Source organism: Euprymna scolopes, chromosome 8 (assembly GCF_053919585.1).
Source record: "Euprymna scolopes isolate OS-2025 chromosome 8, ASM5391958v1, whole genome shotgun sequence".
Taxonomy (NCBI): Eukaryota; Metazoa; Mollusca; class Cephalopoda; order Sepiida; family Sepiolidae; genus Euprymna; species Euprymna scolopes.
Genome location: NC_136489.1, coordinates 35,038,694 through 35,051,530, shown reverse-complemented (window position 1 = coordinate 35,051,530; position 12,837 = coordinate 35,038,694). Strand labels below are relative to the sequence as shown.

Genomic DNA, 12,837 nt, shown 5'->3' with positions numbered 1-12,837 from the left:
AGATGTATGTATGCATGTATGTATGTATGCATGCTCGTCTGGCTGAAACTTTCGACAAAGTAGACGGATTTTTACGATATTGGCATCCATTTTTAAGTTCGATTGGTCCGACGACAAATATAGAAACTTTGACTAAACACATTCATTTCTTCAGCCTTTATTGGACACTTTCTACAAGAAGAGGTAATTTATTTTGCTGATATTTTCGAAAGTCATCCCTGTTTTAGATTTACCAGCATGGATTTAAATGTTCTTCACTTAAGGTTTTTCAAAAGATACAACGGCAAACACGTCAAGTTTTTTTTTTTTTAACTTTTCCCCCCGTTTGCGATACGGGTTAGAATCATGCTGCCTACTACCACTTGTTTTATTTTGCTCAATACACACGTCCAAACACGCGGGCAACGGCGGCCACTCAGGCTTGTATTAACTAACAGACAGTAAACTTGAATTTATGTATTGTTCATGATTACATGTGTACGAACACCCTGGATTGTTTTATGTCTGCCCCAGAATTGTTCGCCCATGAGTTGTATAGTTCGCCGTTATACAACTTCGAATATATAGTAAATTGAGCATGGTAACTGGATAAAAATCCCCGACAAGCAGGAATTGTTATTTTCTACAAAAGTAATAGCTTAAACATTAAACACAAGTGTATATAGGTATAACAATATTTTTTCATGTAACCCAGTACTACCTGCCCCATGGTTGAGTCAGCAGACTTGTTTGATTAGCAGGGTGGCTAGTCTCCTGAAGTATTAAAAACATTACCTTCCAAATGGCGAATGGACACTTTTTCGGGTTCAACGGCCAACTAGCAGCGTGTGTGTTTGTGTGTGTGTGTATGTGTGTGTTGGGGTGGAGAGGGCTCCCGTAAGACATGTTGAAGGCAACCTTTCTAGGAGAAGCAAATCTCTGATTTTAAAAAAATATAAAGCGGGAGACCAGTACCCGCATCAAACTGGTCTGCAGTTTAACTTGTTGCAGGCCATCTTGCTCTTGCTTGTTGATTGATGTCAACATTTTGAACCGAGAGAGACTTAGGTGTCATACAAAGCTAAGACCCTGTAACATCATTTGTGTATAGATGCTCTCTCAGGCATCTGTCTATAAAAATGGTCATGTGGCGAGGGAAAAGTTGTGACCTGTGGAGCTTTGAAATGTTGGGCACATGTATTAATGATTCCAATAGCCGTCTTCAGTGCCCTGCCGTCTTCAGCATGTGAATTCACCGGTAGGACTAAAAATAAAAAAAGTCTGAGGAACTGGCACTTGCCTGACAATACGTTGCAATCATCATCATATATATAGAATGTGTCTTTGGTTCGAACAAAGTCGTAAATGTATTACAGCCGCTGCTTATATGCTTATGTACTGATAAAGTAAAGGTCGCTGCCTCTTTGTTTATAAATAGGCCACCAGCCCGAGCACAAGTAAAAGTTGGACAGAGGTGTATTTAAGAGACATTGTAGTGACGATGTACGAGTACCGATTCCTGGTAAAGTTGATAGAGTTTTTGGCTCTCAACCCAATGGTTGTAGGCTAGATCAACGGTGGAGGAAATTTGCTAGTTTACCCGCACTGATGAGTTGTGATAAAGCCAAACAAAACTGTATGTGGATTACTAAAAGCTCTTTTACAGCAGACATACTAACTGCAATCTCTTATCCTATATACCATGCACTAGACAAAGCAGGGAAGTGTAGATCTATTGCATTAGGTATATCTAAGCTTTTGACAGGGTATGTTACGATTGCTTTCGCGGGGAAATCAGATCATACGGTATAATTTACGAATATTTTACATTAAATCCTTTGTAAAATAAAATAAAAAACAGTATAATATAAGTACCGCGTAGTTCGGGGGCTTTTCCTTGCACTTTTATTATTCTATATGTTCATAAATGACGCCCAGGTAAGTTTGTGTCTGAAATGGTTATATTTGCTGATAAAATCACGCTTTATAACACTCACGCAGTTAAAGCAATTCACCATATCTCCAATGAAATGGCAGAAACACTGTAGAAATACCTCTAATCTGTAATGAAGTGTTAACATAAATGGATGGTCACATTCAATACTGCAATAACCTAGCTGAGTTCATTCAATAATGGCAAGAAACCCTCTCAACCACCAATAGTAATGGCTAAATATACATTACCTAAAAATATTTCTCTGTATCTCTTCTGCCTTACGCTTCCAGGGAACATGAGTTAGAACAGACACATTGAAAGCTTTGCAAAAACCATTGCGAATAATGTGGTCACTCTCTAACATGCTAAAAGCTTCTTACGCCTGACTTTATAAGACCTCCATTGACCCATGTATGCCGTATAGTTGACACATTTGGACTGATCCATCTGCTTCTAGTCTCTCCAACCTGGACAGTATTCAAAAGAGAGGTGCCAAACTTATATTCCCCAGAATTACCATCTGGCCCATCAATGAAATGTTGAATCCCTTTGCCTGTTCTACAAGTAGGTTAATGCTGAATGTGTCGACGAACTACAAGCATTGTACCTAATCGACGTATATATCCCCGAAAAGCATGACAAGCTGCAAGATCCCACCCTAACACAGAAGAGATTCCTAGATGTAACAAACCCTTCTACGCAAATACTTTCTTCCCCGGACCTGCTGGACTGGAACTCTCTTCCTGGATGTTGCTTTCCCAACTGGACTGAGACGCAGAAGTAAAAGTGTAAGTTGAACAGTATCCCTGCAACTTATGTCTCCGATAGTAACTGCAAGCATCAAAGTAGCACTGTGTCTTGGTTGGGGTGAAAATAGAATGAAATTAAAAAATATAGATTAGTCACTAGTTTCGCAATACAAGAGCACTGATAATTTAACTGATACCGGTTGGAAATTTTCTGTTCATTTCCATAGATTTTTTAAGAATTATTGACGTCTCCTGCGTACAATTTTTCGGAGCAGTATCATAATTTTCACATAAAGTGCATACCTGCATATGTTTTGGGTGTCATATTTTCTCCGGTCCGAGCAAACTTAACGCAAAATATAAACAACAACAAAGAAACTATACAATGAAGTCATAAAAACCTCTAAACAGGTGTCTGTATAAGACTGTCGATAAGATAGAGCTCGTATCGGTTGATATGATGCTTTTTTATGCATATATTGCACTGTAAAATACAACTTTTATAACTCAGATATCCAATATATATATATATATATATATATATATATATATATATATATATATATATATATATATATACGTATATATACAAATACTGGGTATAAGCATTTAAGCAAAAAAACACACAAACAATTACGCACGCGTAGTAAAGTAATAATGAACTTTGTATTTAAATGAGCTTAAAATGTGTGTATGTTTCTGTTAAAGCATAATAGAAAAAATGCCATACATATACGTTCATATGCAATGAAACAATGCTAGGAAATCTGAAACATATTTTGTATGAGTAATTTAATGAATGATTTGTATTTTTGCTCAAACACCCACCCACACACCCATATATATATATATACATATATATATATATATATATATATATATATATATATATATATATATATATATATATATATATATATATATATCAGTGATTAAAAAAATGGACTAGAGTACTCAATGTGTAGCCATAGCAGTATATAGGAAATTTATTACTGTGAGCCCAGAATGAGTTTACATATTGTTTCCGCTAGGGGGATATTCCCAAAAGAAGAGGGAATATCCGACTAGCTTCTTCAGAATTCATAGATGGACTGAGTTATAATAGCAAATAAGAATGGAAAAATCGCACCAAGCCATATTCGTAATGGACTAAAAAAGACGAACCCACCTCCTTCGACCTTGCGATGGGTGGACTTGATGCAGTTGAGGTCATCGACAGTAGGCCTTTGTATCCTATGCAAAGTTTTTCCCCAACAACTACGGAGCTTTACAGAGATTATGACCTCATAATTGTTAAAAACTCTAATTGTCCAATGTGCATTAAAAAGGGCATTATCAGGGAATTGAAGAATATGGACATAAAGATCGAAGTAATAAATAAAAAAAGTATTTTGGAACGCTGATATTGTTAAAGCTGAAACTCATTTCAAATCAGTTTGCACTCAGCAGACAAAGCGTGTTCGAGATAAGTGTATTTTAATTATGTTTAATTTCAAATATTAATAACTACATTCTATTTCAGTACTTAATTTATATTTTTATTTCCTGATTGTTTTATTTAATGATAGTGTCATAAGTGTTTATTATATCTACCAATTTGATTGCATGAACAGATTAGGAAATTGTATGCATTGTATATTCGTGAGAGGTGAATCTATCACCATACTTCCCATTTAAAAACACGCCAGTTGGACTTTAAAGCACAATACCTAATAGATTTTTAAAGGAGAGTAAGGAACGCTTTGTGGAAGCGTTGTTTGCAACTACCGTTACTCTCGATTCTCTTAATTGGTCACTCTGTCCTGATTTTTTTAATGGGTGAGTTTTCTGACAAAGGGAGAAGAAAAAGCTGTATTCTAGGTTGGCAGTATTTTGCGTGAACAGTCGACAGAGATGGCGGAAATGTTCTGTATCTATATCTATCCTTGTAGCCATGTCACTAGTAAATGTGCAGAAGGTAAGCGTTTTATCTGGGTTGACGTTATCCACCTGATAATCAAGGACCCGAACTTTGGATTAACCACTAAGGAGGCTGTCCTATCAGCACGTGCAAAGTACCGGGGCTGCGGTATTGCCATTTGGTGAGTGGATTCTTGACCATGCAGTAGCCTCTGGTGGGGCTTTTCGATGCCATATTAGTTGGTAATTATTACGGCTTAAATTATCATGTTCTACAAAAAAAAAATTCTTCGTACTTTTCTCTCTTAGTTTTCCTGCTCTGTCCTGCTCTAAGCAAGTCGAAGGACCTAGTCCACAAAGTCCAAAATTCCATCATTACAAGTTTACATAAAAAAAATACACGATTAAACCCGGATCTGAAACTTCCAACGTAGGCCCTCCTATACAATGTCTTCTTCTCCAACATCAGGGGTCTTGGTTCTAACCTTCCAGAGGTTAAAACCCAATTACAGGAGACTAAACCAGGCCTTTATTGTTAAGCGAAACCGGAATTAGACATAATATTTCCCTAAATGAGTTCGTAATTAAAGGGTACGCTGACTTACCTTCCAAATCTGACCCCACCGATGTCCATGGGCATGGAATATGTGTCTATATTAAATATGTCTCTCCATGTTGTAGGGTCTTCTTCAGAAAAGATCTTAACTTGCCCTATATGTGCTTCCGGGTTGCACTAGCTCACATTACCATATTTATATTTACGCTCTATCGCCCCCCATAATAGCGGAGTTACTATCTTTAAATGCATATCTGAGAAAATTGACCAAGTTCTATAAGCATATCCTTCAGCTAACATTCACCTATATGGAGACTTCATTGTTCATCATGTGGGATGGTTGACCCACTTAAACAAGACCGATGATGAGGGGAGGTTCGGTTATGATTTTTCTATTGCTTATGACCTTACTCAGATTGTTCACGAACCCACCCGTGTGCTCGACAATGCGAGTCTCTTAGACCTTTTCCTAACAACTTGCAGTGAACTATGTTCGGTTTCCCTTCTGTGACCTCTTGAATCTTCCGACCACTCTGTTGTATCAATTAAGATAAAAATTAAATGTAATAAGTCCTCAGACATACCTCTCCATCGTACAGCATATCGATACAATATGGCCGACTAGGATAGTCTCCGTACATTTATATAAGATCTTCCTCTTCGTTCAATGTTTAAAAATAAATGTGTCGTCTATATTATCAGACCTGACTGAATGGTTAATTGTAGGTATAGATCATTCCATACCCTCGAAAAAGTTCCAGTAAAAACAGAACTGCCAACCATGGTTCTCTCCAGAACGTTCTGCTGCTATTGCGCATAAAAATCACTTTTTCTACTGCTTCCAACATAAGAGATATATGGAAACTAAAGCCGCTTTCAGGACTGTCAGCAACCGTTGTAAGAAAGCAATAAAGAATGCAAGAGAGTTATATGCTAAGTCCATCAAGTCCAAAGTAGCTGAGCTGCTGCTTGATTCACAGCAGTTTTGCCAAATAGCAAACAGAATCCTGAACAGAAGCGTGTGCTCTATCCCAACTATCATCAATGGACCTAAGAGTATCTAGTCAGCATCAGAAAAAAACCCAACTCTTAGCCAAGATCTTTTCAACTTATTCTGCCCTTTGGGGCCAAAGCACCCCCCTAATATTTCATCCGGTATCAGAAAACACACTATGTGATATACAAATATATGTACGTGATGTTGCCAAGCTAATCAAAAACCTTGATTCCAGTAAAGCAGCCGGCGCTGACGGTATTCCAATTATAGTACTCAAAACCTTCCACCAGAACTAGCGCCCTTACTTACAAAACTGTTTAAACGCTGTCTTAAGTAGAAGTGCTTCCCATCAGCCTGCAAAATGCCATGCCCGGTATTTAAGAATCCAGGTGATCGATCATCCTCCTCTAAGTACAGGCCAATAAGTCTCCTGTGCGTCATGAGTAAAGTGCTGGAATATGTGTAAAATACAAAAGTAATCAAACATCTCAGATCAAATAAAATTCTTATTGACACACAATACTGTTTCCGTTCTGCTAGATCTACAGCAGATGTGCTTACAGTTAAATCTCATAGGATTAGTAAATCTCTCGACAGAAACAAAATTTCTAGGGCAATTGCTCCTGACATACCAAAGGTCTTTGATAGGGTATGGCATAAAGGTGTACTTCACAAGATCTCCAACTATGGTATAGCTGGAAATGTCTTTTCACTTATTAAATCATTTCTCTATGATAAGTTAATAAGAGTAGTAGTTGAGGGGGGAAATCAGAAGGTAACGGTATTAATGCTGAGGGACCTCAGGGGTCCATCCTGGACCCAACTCTTTTCCTGATCTACATTAATGATCTTCGAAATCACATCCTTACATCATTCGTAGACATGTTTGCTCACGACACTACCATCTATGGTAGCACATCTAAAACAGTAAACGACCAAGTTCCCTCAAATTTTCTCTCCTCTGATCTTGATCACGTTTTACAATGGGGAAAGGAGTGGCTAGTTACTTTTAATGCATCTAAAACCAAGCTTCTATCTTTGAATCATCAACGTTCTGATCCCCATCTGGCATCAATCGAAATGAATGGCTCTTGTCTTGAGCAGGCCTCAGGTTTTTACAGGCTTCTGGGCTTGACTGTTACTCCTGATCTTAAATGGAATACGTACATCAAATCTCTTGCCAAGGCCGGTTGAACAATGGTGGAATCCTTCTTCGATCCTGTAGATGTCTCACTGCTGATGTAATTCTCTATCTATATAAGGGCCAGGTAGGTCCAAGGATGGAATGTTGTTGCCACATATGAGTAGGAGGTGCTAGAAAGCGCGATTTATAAACATTTAAAAAAAGAACATAGCTGCCCCCCCCTCCAATGTTAGAAAGGTCCTCGTTGAAAACACAAAAAATTATACAACAGGAAAATAATGTAAAAAAAATAAAGATTCTTGAAGCGTCGTACATTAGAACTCTTCAACCTAATATAAATGACATTGCATTTCAAAAAAGCAGTAACGTTCTGAAATGTCTTGCGTAGTCCGTGTTGGACGGACTTCGTACATGGTGTCTACGAACTTGCTGGTTTTAACACTCGAATTTTTAATCGACTTTTATTCTTAATCGACTTTTTATTTTAACTCATCACTGACTATATATATTTTAGTTTTCATTTTTAATCCTCATTTTCGCAATCCTGTATTTTTAACACCTGATGATGATTCGTGGATGAATCGAAAGCGCTCGTAACAGCAACATGTATGGATCCTTTATTAATATTTTTGATTTTGAAACAAAAAAGACGATACGAAAAATTGAAAAATTAAAAAAAAGAATTATAAGACAAAATGTCTCCGTTGTATTTAATAATATGTGCTTGAATATATATATATATATATATATATATATATATATATACTATGTACTCGTCCCCCATTGATGTATGTGCGTATATTGTGCATGTGCATGCGTGCGTGTGTATTTGTGTGTGTGTTATTTACTTATCATAAACTTTTCCTTAATAATTTTATTAATTTATTATTTGATTAACTAACTGATATTCGTACCTATTTTTATATTATACAAATAAACCTGTAACATATAATTAATTAATCTATCCTCCGATTTTCCTTCTCTCTGTCTTTCTTTCTTTCAACTACAATCTTCGACGATACAAAAAATAATAAATGATAAATAAAAACAAACAAAAAATATTTTTTGAATATCTCCCAGCTCGGCTACAACTCTCATTATCACTTCAAATCGCATATGCAGCATGTACTTTCCTCCTCCCACCACACAACGCCGAGCATCCTGTTGCCATGGGGATCGATTACATTAACTGCTGAGGTTTAAACTGATGCCGTTAAAAACAAGGAATAACGTCTATTAAGTTTAAACCGTTATAAAATAGAAGAGCGTCTATGAACATTAACACATAATTAATATTTAATAATAACCCGCTCTTATTATACGCACTCATACTACTTTAAATTACAACGTCCTCTTCTTCCAACAACCCGTTTTTATCTTACCCCCCTTTCATCTGCTACGATTTTTCCATTCTTATGAATTCAGTTCATCTATGAATTCTGACTAGCGGAAACAATAGTAAACTCATTCTGGGATCACAGTAATAAATTTTCCTATATATATATATATATATATATATATATATATATATATATATATATATATATATATATATATATATATATATATATGTGTGTTTGTATGTGTATATATATATATCAATATATATATATATGTGTGTGTATATATATATATATATATATATATATATATGAACAAATGATTAATAAAACATGCTAAAAACATCTTGAAAAAGAGTTAAAACATATTAAATTTAAAAAAAGCACAAGATAAGTGGATAGTCCTTAATCCGCGGAGTTTCGAAGAAATACTCTCCTTCTCATCAGAAGGCAGGAATTTGCAAAATGATGGATCATATTTCGCATATAAAAGTATTTAATGAAACTACAAGTAAGTCACAGATCTTACTTGGTTAAAAAACAGGGTAAGGTAAGGGGAATAGGAGGTAAAAGAAAAATGATAAAAAGATTTTACATGCATGGATTGTCCGGTGAAGGGTAAAAAAATCCCAGAATGGTAAAATCCAAAACAGTCGAATTTAAAATTTCCAAGCCCATTGGTAAAGTCCAAATGGTCCAAAATGATCCGAAATGCAGAGTTCCTTGGAAAAAAGCGCAAATTGGATGACTTCCAAATAATTAAAAGAAAAGGCACTGGAAAGAATATTTAAAACACGTCTCTCAAGGCTGGAGGAATCAAGTAAATTAAGGTTTAACAAAAAAAACGAAAAGCTGTGAAATTTTAAATTTTGAAAGCAAGATCAAACTGACCCAGACAAAACGGGCGAAAGTTACCGTTAATAATTAGGTCAACTTTGATATGCACGTGAAAGTCCCAGAAATAAATTAAGAAACTGCTCAGAAGAACAAATAAATGGCTGAGTTTATGAAACGGAGCGTCTATTATATTTAAAAAAAATAAACTAAATAAATCTAAAATAGAAAAGTTAAAAAGTAAAAAAATATATATGGGAAAAGATATGTATTTGAAAGGTAAAATTAATAGCTATGTCATTTCAAATTTACCATATTTAAACTTGGAAATATGTTTACAGTAGGAGATCAGTTCGTTGGTAGAGTTTATTATATTACTACTTTGAGGGAAGGTTATAATTGTTATAGCTGCAGATGTACAGAGGTGACAAGACTTAGATCCTGGAGTGTAAGACTTACCTTTTTTTAGGATGGTCCATTTAATTGAAAAGTTGGTATTGGCAGAGTTAAGCTTTTTAACCAGTGTAGTTAGAGAAGTTCCCCGTTCATTATTTGAATTTTGGTTATTGAAAGCAGAAGTGCGGATTGAAATTGTTTTCTTTATTAAAGTTTAAGTAGCACCTATGTATGAATATGTTTTATTAATAGCTTGGAATCGAGAATTAATATTAATTTGTTGATTTATACTGGGAAGAGAATTTAAATTTTGTTCATTTTGATGAACAGAGGGTAGAACAGTGATTGTAGCAGGATTGGTTTGGAGGGGATAATTAGTGTTGGCAGTGTTAGGATGGCTGCTATGAAAAATATTATTCTTATTATTATTATCGCTGGTTGTATAATTGAAAATAGAGGGGCTGTTTAATTCGTTTGTTGGATTAATAATTATATTAGAAGGAGGTTCAGAGGAAGGATAATTTGGTGGCAAAATATTTTTGTCTCTCATGGGAGAATTGTGTGGGAGCTCTGTAATTGTGCATGAATATATTACATCTTTATGGATGCAATAATTATTGAGTGGGCATAGATGTTTGTTAATACAGTTGCAGTTTCTTTTTGGTTGGATTGGGAAAGCGCTTTTTTGGGCTGATTTACTTTTTTGTTATCAGATGCTAAGATTCTTTTGTGCTAAATTAGGCATAGTAGAATAAGAAATTCTTATTGAGTTTTTATTAAAAATTGAACTATATCTGTGTAGGTATATGAAAGCGTTTTCTACGATAGTGAAGAATTCTTTCGGTATATTTGTTTTAACATTAACGCTAAGTTGAGGATTATACCAAATATTTTTCTTTCTCCTAGTGCGACAGGGTGGGGTAGAAAGTATTACGATTGGCATGTTGGTTCGGATTATATTTGTGGAGTTGGCCATTGCTATTTAAAGCAGCAGATCTTGTTATTTGAACTGGTTTCTTGCGAGTCATATTGTGTGTGATTCCAGATTTAAGACGGCATACAGGTCGTGCATAATGGTTATATTGAATCTTTTCATTGTATCCTGAATTTCTTAATGCGTTATTAAAGAGAGTAGCATTTTGATTAAATGTTTTTTTTTTATCGGCTGAGAGCGTAGAATTTCTTCTAGAGACGGATGGTACTATAGATTCTATAATTGAATTTGGGTGGTAGAAGATTTATGGACGTACAAAAGCGTAAGGTTGGGTTCATGATAGGGGCTGTAAGTTTCAGTATTTAGATTAAGTGCAATGTCTAGAAATTATTTTATATGTTTCTTTATATATATATATATATATATATATATATATGCGCGTATATATATATATATATATATATATATATATATATATCATGGTTTTACTTCGGAAACGAAGATTCTTTGAAGGTTGTTGTCTACGTAAACTGCAGGCACGTCTGTGGCTTATGAACCCAATGCGATACAAGCAGGCTCGGCAACAGCGGTTGCATTCAAAAGTTCCATCAGGTGCGGTTGCTGAGACTTCCCGAATCTTCCTGTTGTAGAGCTTTGCGCGCAGGATCTCTATGCGAGAGAATTCAAAGTAGTTGACGGTCTGTAGACTGTGCGTCGCCAGGTGACATTGTCTGCAGCAAGATTAGACCACTGGTGTTGGTCAATATGGCAGGTTTCAAGTGGCTTCTTCAGAGAGTCCTTGTAACTTTTCTTCGGAGCTCCTCTATCACGAGAGCCGGTGGATAGTTCGCCGTAAATATTTTTCTTGGGCAGTCGGTGATCCTCCATTCTGGAGACGTGCCCCGCCCGGCGCAGTTGTGACGTTAACATCAGAGCCTCGATGCTGGTGGTCCTCGCCCGTTGAATGACCTCAACATTGGTGACGTAGTCATACCAGAGTACATTGAGGATGGTGCGGAGACAGCACTGATGGAAACGCTCGAGGAGTCGTATGTGATGGCAGTAGGTTACCCATGTCTCAGAGCCGTAAAGAAGGGATGCCAGTACTACGGCTCTGTAGACACCCATTTTTGTGTCATTCCCCAGGTGTTTATTCCGCCAGACTCTGTTGTATAGTCTGCCAAAAGCACTGTTCGCCTTGGCTAGTCGGTTAGCAATTTCCTTGTCGAGCTTTGCATCTGAGGTAATAGTGCATCCCAGCTAGGTGAACTGGTGTACTGTTTTTAGCTCGGTCTCACCTATGGTGATGTGGGGCGGGTTGTACTCGTCCCAAGGAGTGGTCTGGTGGAGGACCTCTGTTTTTTCATGCTGCCTTCGAGTCCAAAGAGCTGGGCAGCCTTTAGGAAGAGGATATGAGATGCTGCAGGGCTCTTTCAGTATGGGCAACAAGGGATGCATCATCGGCAAAGAGAAGGCCTCGAATCATATGCTCGAAAGTCGTTGTGTGGGCTTGCAGCCTTCTGAGGTTGAACAAGCTGCCGTAAAGGCGATATTGGATATAGATCGCATTGTCGTTGTCGTCAAGGTCTTAAGTTGCATGTTTAAGCATCATGCTAAAGAAGATGCTGAACAGAGTCGGTGGTAAGACGAGTCACTTTTTCACGCCGTATTTGATGAGGAAGGATTCTGATAAGTTGTTGTTTACTATATTTGGCCGCTCTGATTCTCATGCAGCTGAATAATCCTTGGGGGCAGCCGAGGCGATCCATAATCACCCAAGGCCTTTCTCACTCACTGTATCGAATTCCTTGTCAAAGTCCACAAACGTAATGTAAAGTCCCATGTTTTACTCTCGACATTTCTCTTGGAGTTTCTGAGGAAGAAAACCATGTCTCTTGTGCTCCTTTTTTCTCTAAAGCCACACTGGGCTTCTGGGAGATGGTTTTCCACGATAGCAGGTATCAGTCTGCGCAAGAGCACACGCGCAAGGATTTTACCTTCGATAGTGAGCAGGTTGATTCCCCAGTAGTTTGAGCAGGCCGATCTTTCCCCCTTGTTTTTGTATAAGGCAAT

General features: G+C 36.9%; 1 protein-coding gene across 1 annotated transcript; it reads right to left on the bottom strand.

Annotated features, from left to right (window-relative positions):
• Positions 1-11,433: 11,433 nt before the first annotated feature.
• On the bottom strand, positions 11,434-11,892 carry LOC145283855 (uncharacterized). Its single transcript, XM_080132965.1, has one exon. It carries the CDS (start codon positions 11,890-11,892, stop codon positions 11,434-11,436), a length of 459 nt encoding a protein of 152 aa, XP_079989091.1.
• Between the last annotated feature and the right edge of the window lie 945 nt (positions 11,893-12,837).

Bases quoted from the DNA above. Each gene is read 5' to 3' on its own strand.
- LOC145283855 (XM_080132965.1), bottom strand. From the start codon at position 11,892: ATGGGTGTCTACAGAGCCGTAGTACTGGCATCCCTTCTTTACGGCTCT.